Source organism: Podarcis melisellensis (genome assembly GCF_964234715.1).
Source record: "Podarcis melisellensis genome assembly, chromosome: 13".
In the NCBI taxonomy this organism is placed as follows: Eukaryota; Metazoa; Chordata; class Lepidosauria; order Squamata; family Lacertidae; genus Podarcis; species Podarcis melisellensis.
Window position 1 is genome coordinate 4,006,715 of NC_138545.1, and position 20,401 is coordinate 4,027,115.

General features: G+C 44.5%; 1 protein-coding gene across 1 annotated transcript in view; it reads right to left on the reverse strand.

Annotated features, from left to right (window-relative positions):
• SLC2A4 (solute carrier family 2 member 4) overlaps positions 1–20,401 on the reverse strand; it is a 52,595-nt gene that overhangs the window by 22,573 nt on the left and 9,621 nt on the right. The window contains exons 2-3 of the mRNA XM_081886868.1: positions 5,344–5,463; positions 2,676–2,836 (exon numbers count right to left, since the gene is read on the reverse strand). Coding sequence (XP_081742994.1) covers positions 2,676–2,836; positions 5,344–5,463 — 281 coding nt within the window. The remainder of the gene's footprint in view (positions 1–2,675; positions 2,837–5,343; positions 5,464–20,401) is intronic.

Sequence of the window (20,401 nt, forward strand, 5' to 3'; positions counted from 1 at the left end):
GTTTTAAGCAGGTGCCAGGAAGGGTACAGCAAATGTGTTTGCCTGTCATCAAGAGGCAGGGAGTTCCAAAGTCTAAGCGCTGCTCCACTAAAATACCTGATTTCTTCCAAGAACAGACAAATATTAAGTGGCAGTTATAAGAGTGCCATTTCTGCAGATCAAAGTGGACAAGCATGCTTTTATGGGTAAGGTGACCTTGCAAATAACTATTAAGACTACATTCTTATTTCTGGGCTGGCTCCTGTGTTGCTCTATAGCAGACAGCAATTCAACGGGTACCGCAAGCAGTGACAAAGCTTCACCTCTTGAATTACTGCCAGTCATACGGTTATTAAAGGTAAAGGTAAAGGGACCCCTGACCATTAGGTCCAGTCGTGGCCGACTCTGGGGTTGCGGCGCTCATCTCGCTTTACTGGCCGAGGGAGCCGGCGTACAGCTTCCGGGTCATGTGGCCAGCATGACTAAGCCGCTTCTGGCGAACCAGAGCAGCGCACGGAAACGCTGTTTACCTTCCCGCCAGAGTGGTACCTATTTATCTACTTGCACTTTGACGTGCTTTCAAACTGCTAGGTTGGCAGGAGCAGGGACCGAGCAACGGGAGCTCACCCCGTCATTGCGGGGATTCGAACTGCCGACCTTCTGATCAGGAAGCCCTAGGCTCTGTGGTTTAACCCACAGCGCCAGTCATGTCCCCTAATACGGTTATTACATGCTCACAAACACTGCCCAATATTGGCAATTTACCCAATCCTCGATCAATTTGGAGTGGTTTGTTGTAGTCAGGGTGGACAAAAGCCAATTAAAAAAAAAAAAAGAAATCTGATTTTTTAAAATTTAAATTGGATTTTTTAAAATAAAAAGTTTTTGGAGGAAAAAACTTTCTAAAGATTTCTATTTACGTTACATTATAGTCCAAAGGCTATTCATCAGGAAATAAGGATTTGTTTTAAGTTTTTCAAGTTTGCTAAAACTCAGTCTAAGTTGTTGCTTTTTAAAAAAAAAATGGTTTAACCACATCGGTTAACAAACACGGATACATATGCTATAATGTTATTTTAGTTAAACAAATTGTTTAAATTGTTATTAAGGGAATGATTATTTTTCTCCTTCCAATAATGTACAGCAGAAAAATATAAACAGTTCACTTATTAAACCTCACAACAATTTCATCATTATCTGTCAATGCATTTCTAATAGTATATAACCACATCAGCAATTTTTGATACAACTGTAAAAACTACTCTGAAAATTTATTATTCCAAAAATGAAACCTGGTTGGTAAAAATTTAGATTATACCTGCAAGAATGAGTCTTTCTGTAAAAAAAAAAAAAGATTTAAACTAAGTCTTGCCAATTAGTGATTTAAATCAAGTCTTACTGACTAGTGATTTAAATTGTGATTTAAAAACAGCTATTCCGCCTGCCTTTCAATTTGAACTTAGCCTGATCTTTTCTTCCCCTTTTTATGGGATCCCACAGCTAATTCTCCCCTGGTCTCCTCGCTGGCCCAAATAGGACCAATTCAGCCAGCCAGCCCTGGTGATCATCTAATGTTTATTGGATGGATTTTCCCCCTAAACTGATTTTTGAATTCTGAATTTACCGTTATTCACGTTTTATACTGTATTTTAAGCTGGTTTTTTGTTGCATCAATTAAATTTGTTGTTAGCTGCCCTGAGCCTGGTTTTCTGAACCGGGAAGGGCAGGGTATAAATTAAAGTTTATTATTATTATTATTATTATTATTATTATTATTATTATTAATTTGATTTAAATCAAATCCACCCTGGTTGTAGTTTGCCCAGGGATGGGCGTTCTGCACATGTTCAGAGGAACCTTCTACAGACACCGTATTTTTCACCCCATAAGACACACCTGACCATAAGACGCACCTAGTTTTTAGAGGAGAAAAACAAGAAGTATTCTGAACGAAACAATGGATGTATGATTTTTGTGGTTCATGCTGTGGCCACAGACATGTGATCTGATGGTGAATTTGGGGTGACCCAATGCAAAATCCTGAGGATCCATATGGATCCGTGCTTTGTAACCACATTTTTGCACCATTGCGGCCCCAGGCAACAGTGGGTGTGTTATTCTTTTGGTGCATGCTGTAGCCATGGACATGCTATGTGATCTGATGGTGAATTTGGGGTGACCCAATGTAAAAATCCGGAGGATCCATGGGCTTTTACCTCCCCCCTCCCAGGCAGCCTCCTTTATTGCTAGCGTCCCCTATCTCCCTTCCCGATCAGCTGCTTCCTTTCAACACTCCCTTCCTTCTTGTTTGCCTTAGTGTCTTTTCCTTATCTGGAGCAGTTTTTTTGCTCCTCCTTTCCTTCTAATTTCTCTCCTTATTGCTTTGGTCTTCCTGTTTCCCCCCTTTGCAAGTTTGCTGTCTTTACCTCCCCGCTCCCAGGCAGCCTCCTTTATCTCCAGCGTCCCTTATCTCTCTCCCCGATCAGCAGCTTTGTTTCAACACCCACTTCCCTCTTTCCAAAAAAAAGAAGAAGCATGATCTGCTTTTCGCCCCTGGGCAATTCGGCTCCAGGGACCCACACATTCGCTCCAAAAGACGCACAGACATTTCCCCTTACTTTTTAGGAAGAAAAAAGTGCATCTTATGGAGCGAAAAATACGGTACTTTGTTGCAGCTTCACACGGAGCGGGCTTACCTGCCGAGCCATTCTGAGACAATGCCCACCATGAAGGCAGAGATCATTCCGCCGATGGAAAAAATGGCGACCGACAGGGACCAGAGCGTTTTGAGGGTGTTGGGGTCGATATGCTCCCCATTTCGGTGTAGCCAGGTAGCATTGTAGTTCTGTTCGATTATCTGAGCAAAGCAGGAAGGAAAGAGGGTCAGTTGGGAAAAACCCCTCTTATATCGCAAACCGATCTGCGGTCTTCGGGTGGAGGGCAGAATAGAAGCTTACTTCTCTACTATTATTATTATTACTCTATAATGGGTCGTCATTTTTGTATATCTATGAATGATAAATAACTTACTATTATTAATAACAAATAAGTTAAATAAATAATATTTAACTTATTAACTTATAGCGTTCTTGTATATCTATGAATGAATAAATACTGTATTTTTTGCTCCATAAGACTCACTTTTTCCCTCCTAAAAAGTAAGGGGAAATGTGTGTGCGTCTTATGGAGCGAATGCAGGCTGCGCAGCTATCCCAGAAGCCGGAACAGCAAGAGGGATTGCTGCTTTCACTGCGCAGCGATCCCTCTTGCTATTCTGGCTTCTGAGATTCAGAATATTTTTTTCCTTGTTTTCCTCCTCCAAAAACGAGATGCGTCTTGTGGTCTGGTGCGTCTTATAGAGCGAAAAATACTGTAAGTTATTATTATTAATAATAAATAAGTTAAATTAATAATAAGTTATTTCTTTATCATTCATATACAAAAACACCGACCCATTACAGAGCATCATTCTATAATATACTAAGGTAAGATAGCTACTTAAGTCCAAAGAAAGAACAAAGTCAGGGAGATGGGGGAAAACAAGAAAAGGAGGTTCCTAAAGAGAAAGGGAGAGAAAAGGGAAAGGAAGGGAAAACAACTACAGAAAGATAGAAGAGGAAAATGACTTCCAGCTCTCTGTCCTGAATCTTCATTCCTTCAACCATTCTATCCTCTATAAACCAGTATTTTTTCGATCTTCGCACCCCAATATTACAAGTTTGTTTTCTCTTTCATGCAAAAAGAGAGAAATTTCCAGTCCTTTGCAAATGTCAGTGATGGTTTTTCCTCTAATTAAACGTGTTCGCTTTGCCAGTACTGTATATAAATTATAATAATAATAATAGTTTCACAATTTATTTATTAAAGTGTGTTTAAAATACCCTGATTTGTGTTGCAGGAGCTACTAGTGCACAACCACACACAGGCGGCCAACACTGCTGGTTCTCTGCTCTCAACCTTTAACTCTTTTCTATTGTGTATCTTAAATTGCGAGTACGGAGGCAGGGCCTGGTTTTCTATTTATTAAGTTTATCAGAGCAAACCAAATCGTATCAATAATCCGCAGTGAATTCTTTAGATTACTATAATAGTTCGTGGACAGAGCGGCTGTTTGCCATGCAGAACATCTCGGGTTTAGATCCTTGGGATTTAGGGTTGGGAACACCGCCTTTCCCTAGGTGTTGCTGGACTACAACTCCCATCATCCCTAGCTAGCAGTGGATGATGGGAGTTGTAGTCCAACAATACCTGGTTGAGAGGGGCTGGTGTGGACAATACTGGGTTTGGCAGACTACTGGTCTAACTCTGTAGGAGGCATTGCCTTCTGTTCCGAATTGTTTTGTCATTTCATTTACGAAAAATCATTTCATTTTTTCATTTAAGAAAATCCATATACCGCTCGATTGTACAAAAAACCCCCAACAACCTAAGTTGCTTACAAAAATTACAAATTAAAATTGTTGGTAAAAAGCAGGTAGCTAAAAAAACATTTGGAAGAATGTTTAATGCAAATTCTTATACAGTGGAGTCTCGGTTTTCAAACGTAATCCATTCCGGAAGACTGTTCAACTTCCGAATTGTCCGAAAATTGAAAACGGAAGTCTGGAAGCCGTGTCGCACGTTCGGCTTCTGAATATCATTCAAAAACCGGAGCAATTAGTTCCGGATTTTCAGCGTTTGGCTTCCAAATCGTTTGGCTGCCGAGACGTTAAAAAACTGAGGTTCCGCTGTAACACAAAATGGGTGGGGCTGCTTTGATTTTACAAAATATATTTGTACAGTGCCTAGAAATTAATAATAGTGCGCAGAATTAGATAAATTAACAGGAAGGATTCGAAACCAGCGGGATCAGAGATTCTTAGAAGACAGGAGTAAATATATGAACTATTTGAAAAGTAACTGTGATTACAGATTACGCTAGTAGGACTGAAAGAAGTTTTGTAAGGTGGATTATTTGAAATATAGACCATGAAGAGAATTATTAGTTAAGGGTAATTATAGGTAATACAGAAAGTAAGACATGCGGAATAAGTGATAAAGAACGGAAAATCATCAGAGGAGTGACGGAAGTCCAAAATATTGTATAAGATGAGAAGTCATGTTGTATGACTGTTGGAACTGATATGTTAAAAAAATTAATAAAAATGTGTGTGTGTGTGTGTATACATGTGTGTGTGTGTGTGTGTGTGTATGAGAAATTAATAATAACAACCCAGTCTTGATTCACTCTGTAATTTCCTGTCCTTTCATACCCAATAATATACTTAAAAAAACAGAATTATCTTCCATTCTTTCAGCCTTCCCCAACTTGCTCTTTGGGGGTCTGACCCTCTCTCCTTCCAGGGGAACACCCCCCCAACAAACCTCTTGCGGTGCATTGATGACTCCGATGTTGTATCCAAACTGCAGGGACCCCAACACAGCCGTGAAGACGGACAAGATTAAGGTGAGGGTTATCCTGCTCCCCGAATCTTCCTCTCCTTCCTGGGAGAAAACAAGGAGAAAAAAGAGAGCATGAGCGATGGATCCCTTTTCTCAGCTTGCAGCTGGATTCCTAGGACCCACGTACCTACGGGACCGCCTCTCCTGGTATGCCCCGCGGAGAGGTCCACAAATGACAACATTTTGGAGGTCCCAAGGCGCAAGGTGGTTAGATTGGTCTCAACTAGGGACAGGGCCTTTTCAGTACTGGCTCCGACTTGGTGGAATGCTCTGTCCCAAGAGACCAGGGCCCTGCGGGACTTGACATCTTTCCACAGGGCCTGCAAGACAGGGCTGTTCCACCTGGCTTTCAGCTTAGATTCACTCTGACGACCCCTTATATGGGATTTGGTATATAAATTCTCCCTTGGCTTTTTTGCTGAGACATGTAGGACCAGCATAGATAGCTGGCTCGGGTGAATATCTGATGTTTGCTCCCTTTATGGTCTTGATTTCTGGACTACTACTGGTGCTGTGGGTTAAACCACAGAGCCTAGGACTTGCCGATCAGAAGGTCGGCGGTTCGAATCCCCACGATGGGGTGAGCTCCCGTTGCTCGGTCCCTGCTCCTGCCCACCTAGCAGTTCGAAAGCATGTCAAAGTGCTAGTAGATAAATAGGTACCACTCCGGCGGGAAGGTAAACGGCATTTCCGTGCGCTGCTCTGGTTCGCCAGAAGCGGCTTAGTCATGCTGGCCACATGACCCGGAAGCTGTAGGCCGGCTCCCTCGGCCAGTAAAGCGAGATGAACGCTGCAACCCCAGAGTCGGCCACGACTGGACCTAATGGTCAGGGGTCCCTTTACCTTTACTAAAATGAGGCTGCATTTTAAGCTGTATTTTAAGCCATATTTTAATTAACTGTTTGGTGGTGGTGGTGGTTTTTCTATTAGGTTTTATTATAATTCGTATTTGGTGTTAGGCGCTCTGCCCTGCCGGCAAGGGAGGGGTATAGATAAACATTTATTTACTTATGCGTGTGATATTTTGACGTCCTGATGTCGCGCACGTGAGCATAAGCAAAACCCCACATTTGAGGGAAAACACACTTTGCGCATGCCCAGAAGCATGCCCTGGCCTTTGGTTTGGACTCGGTCTGACCCCCTCCTTTGGTAATCCTCAGAGAACTCTAGCCCAATGGTTGCCATTAAATTTATTATTATTATTATTATTATTATTATTATTATTATTATTATTATTATTCCCAAAAGGACCCACCACCCATGTTGCAAACTTTGTGCTCAGAAGATGGCTCACAGAGATGGAATTAAGAAACCTCCAGAGTCCCAGGTTATCCCTATACAGTGCTACCTTGGTTCCCAAACGCCACAAACCTGGAAGTAAGCGTTCTGGTTTTCGAACATTTTTGGAAGTCGAACGTCCGAGGCGGCTGTGGGCTATTGTTTCCGGGGCGTCTGCACCAATTAGAAGCCGCGCCTTGGTTTTCAGACATTTGGAAGTCAAACGGACTTCTGGAACGGATTAAGTTTGGCGCTTTTGTTTTTGCTCTTTATTTTGCGTTTTTGTTTTTGAGGTTTTTTCTATTAGTTTTTTCTGACTGTGTGGAACCCAGTTCAGCTACTGATGGATTGATTGTGTGACTGCAGAAATGGATAAAAGCCCCCCGTCCAAACAAGGACTATCATCAGTGCAGGTAAGAAAAACAAATTAATTTTTATTTTTATCATCTACGATACTGTCTTATTTATTTTATAGTACAGTACATGGACTATTGCTTTCGTTTTATGGACCCATGTTTTATGGATCCATTAGAATAGTTTTATGGACTATTCATAAGTTTAATTATTCAGTTTAATTCATGTTAAAGTTCTGTTTTGGGGTTGTTTTTAAAAGTCTGGAGCGGATTGATCCGTTTTGCATTACTTTCTATGGGAAAGCGCACCTTGGTTTTGGAACGCTTTGGTTTTGGAACGGACTTCCGGAACGGATTAAGTTTGAGAACCAAGATACTGTACAGCGGTACCTCGGGTTACATATGCTTCAGGTTACATACGCTTCAGGTTACAGACTCCCCTAACCCAGAAATATTACCTCGGGCTAAGAACTTTGCTTCAGGATGAGAACAGAAATCGTGCTCCGGCAGCAGCGGGAGGCCCCATTAGCTAAAGTGGTGCTTCAGGTTAAGAACAGTTTCAGGTTAAGAACGGACCTCCCGATCGAATTAAGTACTTAACCCGAGGTACCACTGTATCTTTATGATGATTTCTCCCTCCATGTCTCTGTTATTTAGAGACAGATACTTCTCAGGTTGCAGTGTTTTTTTACAACTTCCTCCTCACCTTTCTCTCAGGTGAGAGGTCACCTTCAAACCGAGAGAAAAATGGAGCCAGAATATCTGCCTTTTTCTTCTTCTCGGGACTAGTTAGACCAGAACGAGAGACCTCTGTCTGGTTGCCTCAGCCTCGGAAACGATAATGCGAGAATTACATGAAGATGATGTACAGATGGTACACGACACCAGAGCAGTTAGGGAAAATATACAAAACTAGTTCAAATATATGTTGGAAGTGTAAGGAAAAGGAGGGGACATTTTATCATATGTGGTGGGACTGTAAGGTAATTAAAAAATTTTGGGAAATGATATACAACGAATTGAAGGAAATGTTCCATTTAACATTTGTTTAAAAACCCGAGGCATTTTTGTTGGGGATTGTAGGGAAAGACCTGCCCAAAAAGCTGAAAAACATCTTCATGTATGTGACAACGGTCGCGAGAGTTCTGGTAGCGCAAGGATGGAAGACTGAAGAAACCCCAACTAAAGAATCATGGCAAGAAAAAATGATGGACTATGCAGAACTGGCAAAACTGACACATAAGTAACGGGACAAGGATAACTGTGACTTTAAAGATGAATGGGAACCCTTTACAAAGTATCTGAAGATGCAACAAAGCGAACTGGACTCCTTGGCAGGTTTGGAATAAACATGCACAAACTTTTTATTGATAAGAATCAGCTAAATAGTTTGAGGATCTTATACAACTGTGTAACATGCAGAAAACAGCATTCTCAGAGAAACCAAAGACTGGAACTGAGAGAAGGCGGGGGGGTTGTGTGGGAGGAAAAATGGGGGAAAAACAAGGATGATATGTTTTTGGATAATATGTCTTGTTATAATTTTGAATAAAAAAAGAAAAAGACAAGAAACGATAATGCGAAGTTGGGAAAGGTTCAGGGATGGGAGAACCAAAATGATTGAGGGGATGGAGCGGTACCCCTGGGAGAAAGGACTTCAAGCGCCATGGACTTTTTATCTTAAGAGAAAATTATAAAATTATAAATTTTCCCTACAGAAAATTATAAAATTATGCGATGGGGTGTGTGGAAATGGATAGAGAAAAGTTTTCCTCTCATAACACTAGAACTCCAGTGGTGCTGAATATTGGGAGATTGAGGACACAGAAAAGAAAGCACTTTTTAATGCAACACATAGTTAATCTATGGAACTCCACGCCTAGGGAGGAAGCCCTTTCCTTTATGTTCTTAAATTCTCACTATATTTGAGGGACTAGATTTGCCAGCTTAGCCTAGTCCACACGCCTCGAAACTTATCGGATGTTATTTTCAGGATTGCTTTTCGAACAGTTCTCATTGCATTTTGCAGATTGCCTTGAGACACATGTGTATTGGAGGTAATAATAATAATAATAATAATAATAATAATAATAATAATAATGTACCCCACCCATCTGACTCGGTTACCCACAGCCACTCTGGGCAGCTTCCAACAAAGCGTAAAGGACATAACAAAACATCTTGAATTCAGTGGATGTACATATAATGCTTGAGGGACGCGGGTGGCGCTGTGGGTTAAACCGCAGAGCCTAGGACTTGCCGATCAGAAGGTCGGCGGTTCGAATCCCTGCGACAGGGTGAGCTCCCATTGCTCAGTCCCTGCTCCTGCCCACCTAGCAGTTCGAAAGTACCTCAAAGTGCAAGTAGATAAATAGGTACCGCTCCGGCGGGAAGGTAAACGGCGTTTCCGTGCGCTGCTCTGGTTCGCCAGAAGCGGCTTAGTCATGCTGGCCACATGACCCAGAAGCTGTATGCCGGCTCCCTCGGCCAATAAAGCGAGATGAGCGCCGCAACCCCAGAGTCGTCCACGACTGGACCTTAATGGTCAGGGGTCCCTTTACTTTTACCTTACATATACCGTATTTTTCGCTGTATAAGACACACTTTTTCCCTCCTAAAAGGGGAAATGTGTGTGTGTCTTATAGAGCGAATGCAGGCTGCACAGCTATCGCTGAAGCCAGAACTTTTGCAAAGCCTCTTCAACAACATTTGATTCACAATATTATTTTTCTTGTTTTCCTCCTCTAAAAACTAGGTGCGTCTTACGGTCAGGTGCGTCTTATAGAGCGGAAAATACGGTACAGTGGTACCTCAGGTTAAGTACTTAATTCGTTCCGGAGGTCCGTTCTTAACCTGAAACTGTCCTTAACCTGAGTTACCACTTTAGCTAGTGGGGCCTCCCACTGCTGCCGGAGCACGATTTCTGTTGTCATCCTGAAGCAAAGTTCTTAACCTAAAGCACTATTTCTGCGTTAGCGGAGTCTGTAACCTGAAGCGTATGTAATCCGAGGTACCACTGTAATGATTATGTAAGGAATAATAGCAATCATGATGTTATTCAAAATGTGCGCTGCAGGGCAGATGTGTCTCGTTTCAATTTCCCACCTGAGACACCAAACCAACTCATTTTCCTGTTCTGAAATGCAGACATCCTTGATTTTTAAAAGAAGCCCCCAGAAGAGAGATATTGTTGGGAACTTGGGAGAGAGGGGAGAATCGGTGGTACCCCATAAACTGCCGCATTAGTCCGCTTCTGGTTTTCACCTACTTATTCTTGGCTTTGGTGAAAACAAATAATTCCATATTTCCTGTATCGCCAACGGCGCCGGCCCCCTCCAGCGTGTGGCACCAAAAGGAAATGAGCTTTGGAAACCAAAGATGTTGCAAATTGCCCTCTCTTCCCAGTTCCCAGGAACTAGGGCGAGGCCAGCCCTGCCCGGCGTGGACTGCGCTTGGGCTGGCAGGAGTAATGTCAATATTTGAGAATAGCGATTATATTATCCACTATCATTGTCTCTCCTCACCACCAACAGCGACCAGCTCAGTCCCAAAGGATCACATTTGTGGAGGGGGGTGGGTACCGGAAAGAGGGAGCGTGCACACAAACACACACACACACACACACACCCTCGACTGTTTTCGGCCTTGCCCCAAAGTGGAAAAACGTTTGCAGGACAAAAGCCGCAGGACCTCACAGCAAGGGAAATTGTCCCATAGCCGCCACACAATTAAACCACAGAATTTGCTCCTGTGCAAGACAGCGATGGCCCCCGGTTTCAATGGCCTTGGAAAAGAGGATCAGGACCTCACGGCAAAGGAAATTGTCCCACAGCCGCCACACAGAATTTGCTCTCGTGCAAGACAGCGACGCCCACCCCCCGGTTTCAATGGCCTTGGAAAAACCGATCAGGCCAATTTATTTATTTACATTCTTTCCGAAAGGAAAACGCAGCAAATTGATTGGGATTAACAACAGCCGTGGAAGACGATCCGAAAGTTAAACTAACAATAAAAGAAAAAGCAGATTCTGGTGTGTGTTTTTTTAGCAGGCACCAGAAAAAGTGAAGTTGAAGGCCTGTCATCAAGTGGCAGGTAGTTCCAAAGTTCAGGCGCAGCCACGCTAATATGGTCTTATAAATGTGGAAAGCGCCCGATCTCATAGGTCAACGCTGGAGGATCAATGGCGAACAGTCGCAATGGGTATGTTCCTCCTTCGCTGGGATTCAGAAGAGAGGAGAGGGTCCCCCGGGCATCTGAGAAAAGGACCCCATACCTGGGGGGCATTCCGTCTCCCACATATTGCGCCACCGACGGCCCGCCTGCCGGCAGATAGCAAGGCGTGTTGTGACACAGAGCTCTTCAGCGATGCGCTGGCAGATGAGGGCTTCCCATAACCCCACGTACCGCACGTAGCCCCAGGATGGCGCACCACGGCGCACAGCCTCAAGGTCGAAAGTTATTTCGCCCCCGGGCAGTGGCGCAAAAATGTGCCAGGCTGCCGCCTTTGCACAACACTCACGCCGGGGCTATTTAGGCGTGCAAGGAGTGAGCAACGCCTGTCCAGAACCATAGGGCTGGCATCTGCTCTGTCGTGCCCCTTGTGGGTTTCTCATCTGTGCCCATTTCCTCACGTTAAAGGATATCTTGCGCTCTGCTTCTGCCACACTGAAAATGCGGTTTTGCCGTCCTTTAACGGCCCTCCGAAAACATCAGAGTTTTCGGCTTCCGGTGGAATGCCTTCCACATGCCCATGCCCGCCCTGCCCCTCGTAAACCGAGGATCCCTGCCAACGCCGTCACAGTCCCATGCAAAGATCGCCAGACGGCATCAATGCCATCCTCCAGCCCAGAGCTGGCTGCATTTTCCTGCACAAAACAGACGGTACGAGGCAGGATCAGGCCGGTGGGTCCTTCCGCCAGCCCAGCATCCTGTCCCTCTCTGGGGCGAACCAGCCAGATGCCTTTTCTGGGGAGCCTGCCAGCCAGGTCCGAGTTCGAGAGCCACTCTCCCTTCTGGCGGTTGGTTTGGGGTGGCGACATGGGGTGGCCCTGGAAGGAGCATGTGGGGCTAGGTAAGGGGCTGCAAAGGGGATGCCAGACATACCTTCCTCCGGAGAATCATCCTGAGCCGGCTCCCAGGCTGCCCTCCAAGTGACTCACGCCTCCTCCTTGCTGCGGCAGGCAGTCGCTGGAGGCCTGTCCCCTCCCTCTTCCTCTGGGTCTGGTATTTGGGCGAGGCCCGTTTCCATAGCACTGGGAGGCAGGGAGGGGCAGCCAGACAGGCCAGGAAGGAGGTGAAGGGGGGGGGGGAACCCTGCAGCAGGCTGTGCGGCCTAGCGGGCGGAGCAAAGCTCCCTTGCAAAGTTATAATTTCCCCGGCACGGTTTTTTCCCCCCTGAGCCGGCAGGCAGAAATCCAACACGTGGAGCTTTGTTGGGGTGCTTCACCGGTTGCGTTTCTGCCTGCCGCTTGAGTTTTAAGGTAAATGCTGCTGGGACCTCACTTTTTTCCCCCTGAGCAAGGAGAAATCCAACAGGTGAAGCTCCCCAACAAAGCTCCACGTGTTGGATTTCTGCCTGCCGCTTGAGTTTTAAGGCAAACACTGCTGGATCCTCCTTTTTTTCCCCTGAGCAGGCAGGCAGAAATCCAAAACGTGGGACTTTGTTGGGGAGCTTCACCGGTTGGATTTCTGCCTGCCACTTGAGTTTTAAAGCAAATGCTGCTGGCTTGTGGGTGAGAGTGGAGAGGGGCTGGGAGCTCCTTTTGAGGGGAGGAAATCCAACACGTGAAGCTTTGTTGGGGCGCTTCACCTGTTGGATTTCTGTCTGCCACTTGAGTTTTAAAGCAAACGCTGCTGGCTTGTGGGTCAGAGTGGAGAGGGGCTGGGGGCTCCTTTTGAGGGGGGAATCCAACACGTGGAGCTTTGTTGGGGCGCTTCACCTGTTGGATTTCTGCCTGCCGCTTGAGTTTTAAGGCGAATACTGTTTGCTTGTGGGTCAGAGTGGAGCAGGGGTGCTGGGAGCCCCTTTTGAGGGGGGGAATTGTGGGTTTTGTCTCTTTTTTAGCTGGAGGAGGAAAGGCAGACTTTAAGGATGGCTGTCTGGAGGCCCTGAGGGTTTGTGCTCTGCTGGAGAAGAGAGAGACAGCAGTGTGGCTAAGGTTAGTGTTGTGTGTGTGTGTGTGTTTATTAGTGCATTTGTTTTCTGGCAATCTGGAACGGACCTCCCACCCCAAGCACCCAGGGGAAGGCGTCTTGTCCTGACAGACATCCGCACAAGAGAGGACCATATAGGGGATTCTGCTGGAGCCAGGAAGCTTCAGAAATGTAAACAAGGAAAGGGCTTCTTGACCCCCAAAAAAGGGAGGAGGAGGAGGAGGAGGAGCGACAGCAAGGGTTAACTGGCAACAAATCTCAAGCCATTTCCAGCAAACCTTTAAGGGGCTTCTTCTGGCAACCAGGCAACAGATTAAATTTTGCTGAGCGACAATTCGCTCCTGCGAACAAAGGGCCTCTGAGCGCGTGCAGAGTTCCCTGCATTTCTTTGAGCGGCTGCGACAAAGGATGTGGCACCACGGAGCGATTAACCGGGGATAATAGAAGATGAAGTCTGGCAGAGACTCCAACTGCCTTTATTATCTTTGATGTTTCCTTTTTATTTACTCATTCTTAATGTTTGTTTGAATGCAAAAAGTGGAATATAACTTTCTTGTATCTTATAGTGCGGCGGTTTTGTTTGATTTTTCTGTTATTTCTTTGATTGTATGTTTGTTTACTTGTACGTACCTCTGTTTTCTCATCAATGTATTTATTTTAACTTAATAAAGATATATTTTTTAAAAGGAATTAATTGTAATATAACATATGCACATCTAATTCAATGCCCACCCCGCTTTTATCCTGGCTTTGGGGGAAATGTAGAGGAGACCCCCTTAATTTTTTGCCTCCCTAGTTCACGACCGGCCTGGGAGGAGGCCGCCTCCAACACGCCCTTCTCCAACGTGGCGCCCTCCAGGCGTCTTGGGAGTCGTAGCGCGAGGCGCCGGGTGGGCGCTCGGTTGGCAAAGGACGCTGTGGTGCGTACGTGCCTGAAAATGCGACCGCGTTTAAAGGATGGCGTGTCACTTCCCCTCTTCGGTGGACGGATCTAAGCCCGCCTGCCTTCTGAGAAGTCTATAAATAAGCGCCGTCAGGTCCATTGTGAGATCAAAACCCTTTTTTGAGAGCTTCAAAGCAGAAGGAAGCTCAGGCACGCGGTCTTTTTGCTCAGCAGCCGGTTTAGGGCCGGCCGGTGCAAAGATAATAAATGAACATTAAAGGCAGAAAACAGAGAGCCCCGGTGGTTCGGAACAAAAGGCCCACCTGCTCCATTATCCGGCGTCCGACTGCGCCAGCCCAGGTGTGGCAAAAACACCCTCTGTCATTTTGTCCCATCTCTTGCGGGGGCGCAATTAGTGCCAGCACCGTCCGTTAAGAGTTTGGGTGTAATCTTCGACACCTCCCTTTCCATGGAGGCGCAGATTGCAGCTATAACAAAGGCGGCATTTTTCCATCTCCGCCAAGCTAAGCAGTTGGCTCCTTACCTCTCTCGCCCTGACCTGGCCACTGTGATCCACGCGACGGTCACCCCCAGACTGGATTATTGTAACTCGCTCTACGTGGGGCTGCCCTTGAGACTGACCCAGAAACTCCAGCGGGTGCAGAATGCTGCGGCGAGACTCCTTACGGGGTCCTCGCTGCGAGATCACATTCACCCGGTGCTATACCAGTTGCACTGGCTCCCGGTGGAGTGCAGGGTCATGTTTAAGGTGCTGGTTTTAACCTTTAAAGCCCTATACGGCCTAGGACCCTCGTACCTATGGGACCACCTCTCTTGGAGGTCCCAGGCCACAGGAGGTTAGGCTGGCCTCAACCAGAGCCAGGGTCTTTTCAGCTGTGGCCCCGATCTGGTGGAACTCTCTGTCACAAGAGATTAGGGCCCTGTGGGACTTGACATCTTTCCGCAAGACAGAGCTGTTCCACCAGGCCTTTGGCCAGGGCACAGCCTGACCCCTTCCTTTGGCAATCTTCACAGAACTCTAGCCCAATGGTTGCCAGTGGCTTGATTTGAATTAATTTTATAATAAAATGATTTTAGAATGCTGTATTATTTTATTGTTGTTAGCCGCCCTGAGCCCGGCTTCAGCTGGTGAGGGCGGGATATATATATATAAATTATTATTATTATTATTATTATTATTATTATTATTATTATTATTACTGTCCTCCTCCTGAGCTGCCAGGGTTCAAAGGTAGACTGCGCCCGGACACGGGGGCTCCACTTAGCTCTCGCTGAGAACCCCAAGGTTGCAGGTTCGAGCCCCGTAAGGGACACCTGCATATTCCCGCGTCGCCGGAGGGGTTGGGCTGAATGACCTCTGGGGTGTCCCTGAGGTCTCTACGATTCTGCTTGTCTAGGAATGCAAAAAAGCCTTTGGCATGATCAGGCAGCCGGGTTCTCCTTATGGAGCTGCGCAAGGTCGTTCAAGGTCACGGTGGAATATTTGAGATGGATAGGTAGGGGAAACAGAACACGTTGTTATTTATTTCCTAAAAAGTAGGCCCCGCCCAATTGTTACGGAAAGATAAAACGGGATGCTTTGAAGCTAAAAAGGGCGAAGGAAGAAGAAGAAGAAGAAGAAGACGACGACAGATTAAAACCAACTTTCTATAACCAAGTTTCTACTGAAATGAGGCTGCATTTTAATGTTGTACTTTAATCTTGTTTTTAAGTTGTATTTTATCAATTGTTTTTATACCTCGTTTTAGCCACCCTGAGCCCGGTCTTGGCTGGGGAGGGTGGGGTATAAATAAAATTTATTATTATTATTATTATTATTATTATTATTAGCCTGGGTAGGCTTGTCTAAACAAGGATGTTTACAGGGGGGTGTCAAAAAGAATCGAGCGAAGACCCTGGCAGGTGTCAATCAGCAGGGAGTTCCAAGGGGTGGAAGGATTCAAATTATTATTATTATTATTATTATTATTAGACCCTTCTTACCTGTGCGAGAGAAGGATCCATTCCATCCCAGGAGACTGCCCTCCGGGAATAGAAATCCGCGGTAAGAATTTCCGTTTATCTCCCCCCTTCTTTCAATACCTCCTCTTAATTCGGCCTCCCTGCCTCCCCACCTCCTCAACATTCAATCCCTTTCCCATGTCTCTGGGGAAACGAAAGTTTCACCTGCCAGTTTCCAGCTATGAGATGGGAAAGTTTCCAAGGTAGGCTAGGATTTCATCCTCTGTGTGTGTGGGGGGGGGGGGGGGAACGACACGCGACGCGTTTGAGTGGCAGGTGACGGGCATGTCACCGTGTGGGAGAGGGTCCTGTTACTCGCACACGCAGGAGTGTGTGTGTGTGTGTGTCCCACCATACTCTTCTCCCCCCCAAAAAAAAACATCTTTGACAGGCTCTGAAGTTCAGGTTGGGAAACCGGGTCTGCTTTTTTATTATTATTTATTTTATTTTATTTTTAATACCAACAGCAACCACAAAAACCACATGCAACAAAAACCACAATAACACTAGGAATACAATTTAAATTTAACGATTACTTAGTTAAATACGTTAAGTTACATGAACTGAAAACAGCTTGGAGATACTTAATTGGCTCAGGGTTTTATTTATGTCAAGTGATGAATTAATAGGTTTAATTTCATAAAGTGAAGATTTAAGGATGTGAATGTTTAAGTTAAATTTGATAAGAATTGTGACTTGGGAAACCGTTAAAAGGACATGCAATGAAATTCAACCAAGGGGAAGCGGGGAAGTCACTTTTACAAAGTTAATAAGTGTAATTTTCAGCAAGGTTATGATTAATGTTTGTTTGTCTTGTGTGTTTGTTTGTTTATAATATTGGGAAAACCAATAATATTTTTTTTGGGGGGGGGAAACAAAAGAATACAATTTAACAATTCAGAGTTGAGTACTGATAGACCTATAACTACGCCCTTTTAACATTATTTCCCCCCCTCTCCTCCCCCTAATTCCCACCATTTTAATGCCTTATCGCTTAAGTATTCCTTCCAGATTTCTTCATATCTATCCATTCTTGATATGCAATTTGTTCGTATGCAACTAGTCTGTCCATATTGTCAATCCATGGGCTCAGTGGGATCTTTTTGCGGCTCTTCCAATTCATCAAAACAAGTTTTTTTGCTTCTAATATGGCACGGTACATCCATTTATTTATTTTTAAGAGCCACCCAGGCTTCTCACTGCCCCCTTCCCGAATTAGAAAGGGGGGGCCTCTGCGGCTGCCTTGACAACCTCTGCACCCTGTCAATCAACAGGCGTCCTGGCAGCCAGCACCTGTTCAGCTGCTGGGCGAGGCAAGTGTAATTTAATTTAAATTTTTTTTAAAGGGCCAGAGGGGAATACGCAGGGACATGCGCCTTTGCCTCCATTACTCAGCGTAATGGGAGACCGGCCTGATCTGGATGGAAGCAGCCAAATATGGCTTTTTTCCCTCTCTCTCCAGCGGCAGAGGTTCATTCCTGCCTCCAGGCCTGGCAGAACTGCAATTGCAAAGTGCTTTTTTAAAAAAGTCCCAATGTTTTTCCCGATGGGAACAGGGACGTCCGAAAGGGCAAGCGGGACATTGCGGGATCAAATCAAAAAGGGGGATGGTTTTTGTCCATTACCAGATTTACGTGTAAACTAAACAAGCTCTAGTTTAGGGCCCCACTCTCTTGGGGGCCCCAAAAAAATTTAAAGGGGGAAAAAAAACCCTGGATGTACATTTCCAAAATATGAAAAACAAATAAAATAAAACCGACATACAGTGTTTTGTGTTGTGTATGGACCTATTAGGTCCATAAATGACCATAGAGCATATATTCAACATACAAAAAACAGCAACAATTTGTTGTTGACAAAGGACAGCTGGACATATAAAGGGCCCCATTGCCTTCAGGAGCTTTTTTTTTTTTGAATAATATTTTATTAGATTTTAACAAGAAAAAAGGTTACAATGACACCAAAAGAAAAGAAAAAAAAGGAACAAAGAACAAAAAATATCACCAAGAAAATAAAAAATACAAAAGCCAAAAAGTTCGACACAAAAAACAAGAAAAAAGGAAAATAAAAATAAAAAAATCCCTCCTTTCAATTTCTCACCGTTCTTTTACTCATTTTCCTGACTTCCTCTCACCTCTCTCTTTGTATTCCATTTGAAAATTTATTCAGCAAATTCATACTATTACCCAAATCCCTTCATTTTTGCATTAATATCATTAAATTTTATCTTATCCCTAAATCTCTAAAATTTCTAAATTCAAACCCTATTTAACCTTTCTGCTTGAGCCAATTACTTCCTTTCCAACATCACTTAATATTTCATTAGTATTACACTAATTCCATAAATATAAATTTATTACAAAAGGCATTTCTCATTCTAGAATTATCCTTCAGGAGCTTAGGGTCTCGTCAGACCTGAATCGGGCCCTTCTTCTGTTGATCTGGGACTGTCCTGGGATAATAGGGGCACTTAGAGGGTTTGCAGACTGCTGGCAATCGGCTCCGATCCCCACTGCAAAAGCTCAGCATTGCTTGCAGAATAAGGCCTGCCCCCCAGTTACCCTGGGAGCAAACTCCCTTGGGATTCAGTGGGGCTTACTTCCGAGTAGGCAAAGCACTACCAGCTAAGCTAAGGCAGGAAGAAAAAAGCCACAGTGATTTCGAAAAGAGGCAGTTGTATTATATTGCTATCATTAAAAATTGCATTTATATCCAGGTGTTTTCTGCAAGGAGCTCAAAGTCTTGTATGAGGCTCTATTCTGGCTCTTTCTCATTTAACCCTGTGAGGGAGGTCAGGCTGGCTAGGCTCAAGGTCACCCAGCTCTAACCACTATGCCGCACTGCCCCAGTAACTTAATCTGGTTGATAATCAGATATTCATCACTTGGGTTTTGTTATCTTAACCCACGTGCAACTGTACTCGTGCCTATTTTATAGTTTTGGTTTTCCAGCTTTTAATTTCCATCTATTGTTATAGCCCTTCTATATACATTATAAAATGATTTTTTTTTTAATAGAAAAACAGCAACAACAACCAAAAGCTTTGCAAAAAATGAGAGCGAGGAGGATAATCTGGAATTATTTGCGAAAAGCTTAATTATCTTACACCTTTTCGTGGCAAATATTTGATTGTATTTATGCCGATCTTATAAAAGCTAAATATTTATATCTTTGTCTATGTAAAGTGATTCATTAAGGATTTAATATCAATCTCTTTGTATAGAATTAAAGGGAAATAATAATAATAATAATATAGTTTTGATTTTTGAACCTAATGGTTTGTGTTGTATGTTCATGTGTATTATTAAGTGAAATAAAATTAATGGTTTTTTTTAAAAAAGAGAGAGAGGAAGGAAGGAAGGAAGGAAGGAAGGAAGGAAGGAAGGAAGGAAGGAAGGAAGGAAGGAAAGTGGTTGCGTCTACAATTTGCCAGCAGTCACAACCCAATATTTACTTGCCATGTTTAATTATGGTGAATTCTGTGCTGAGGGAACCATTAATTGAAATTAATGGACATTAACGGACATGCCTAACTCAGGTCTACTTTTTGGTCCGAGACCTGGCCGGGACCAGGGTTCAAGTCCCCTGAACCACAAAATTCACTGGCCTTCAGCCAGTCACTGCCTTTACTCAGGCTAAACTACCTCGCAAGGTCATTGTGGGGTTTAAATGAGGAGCGGGAGGAGAAACGTGCAAACCGCTTTGCGCTCCTTGGAGGAAAAAGGCGCGGTATAAATGCAAGAAATTATTATTTTTAAAGAGAAGGTTCCTCTGAGCATGTGCAGAGTGGGCGAATGTCTCTCACCAGCAAGTAAACCTCAGCATCGCCCTACAGGAGCAGGTTTAGGGACCCAAAGCTTCCAGATCAGAGATTCTTTAGCCGGGTGGAGTCTCATCTGAGAAATGGATGCTCTCCCAGCCAAAAGGAAAATCCAAAATAAACATAAAGGCATAAGCCTGTGTTGATGGAAGCCTCACTTCTGTTGTCTATGCTCTGGTAACCTTTAGGTTAGATTACTGCAATGCATTCTATGTAGGGCTGCCTCTGAATCACAGCTGTCAAGTGTCCCTTATTTGGCGGGACAGTCCCTTATCCCAGCGCCATGTCCCGCTGCTGTCCCTTATGGATGATGTCCCTTAAATTTCCCGGGTTTCAAAGGAAGCAGCTCCTCTCCCTCCCTCCCTGCCGGCCAGGGAGGAGGGAGGCTCCAGCTGTGTTGCTTGGCTGCGTTGCTCACCCAATAAGGAGTCTGAGAACGACTGGGGGGCGGAGCTTGCATGCTTTGTGCCG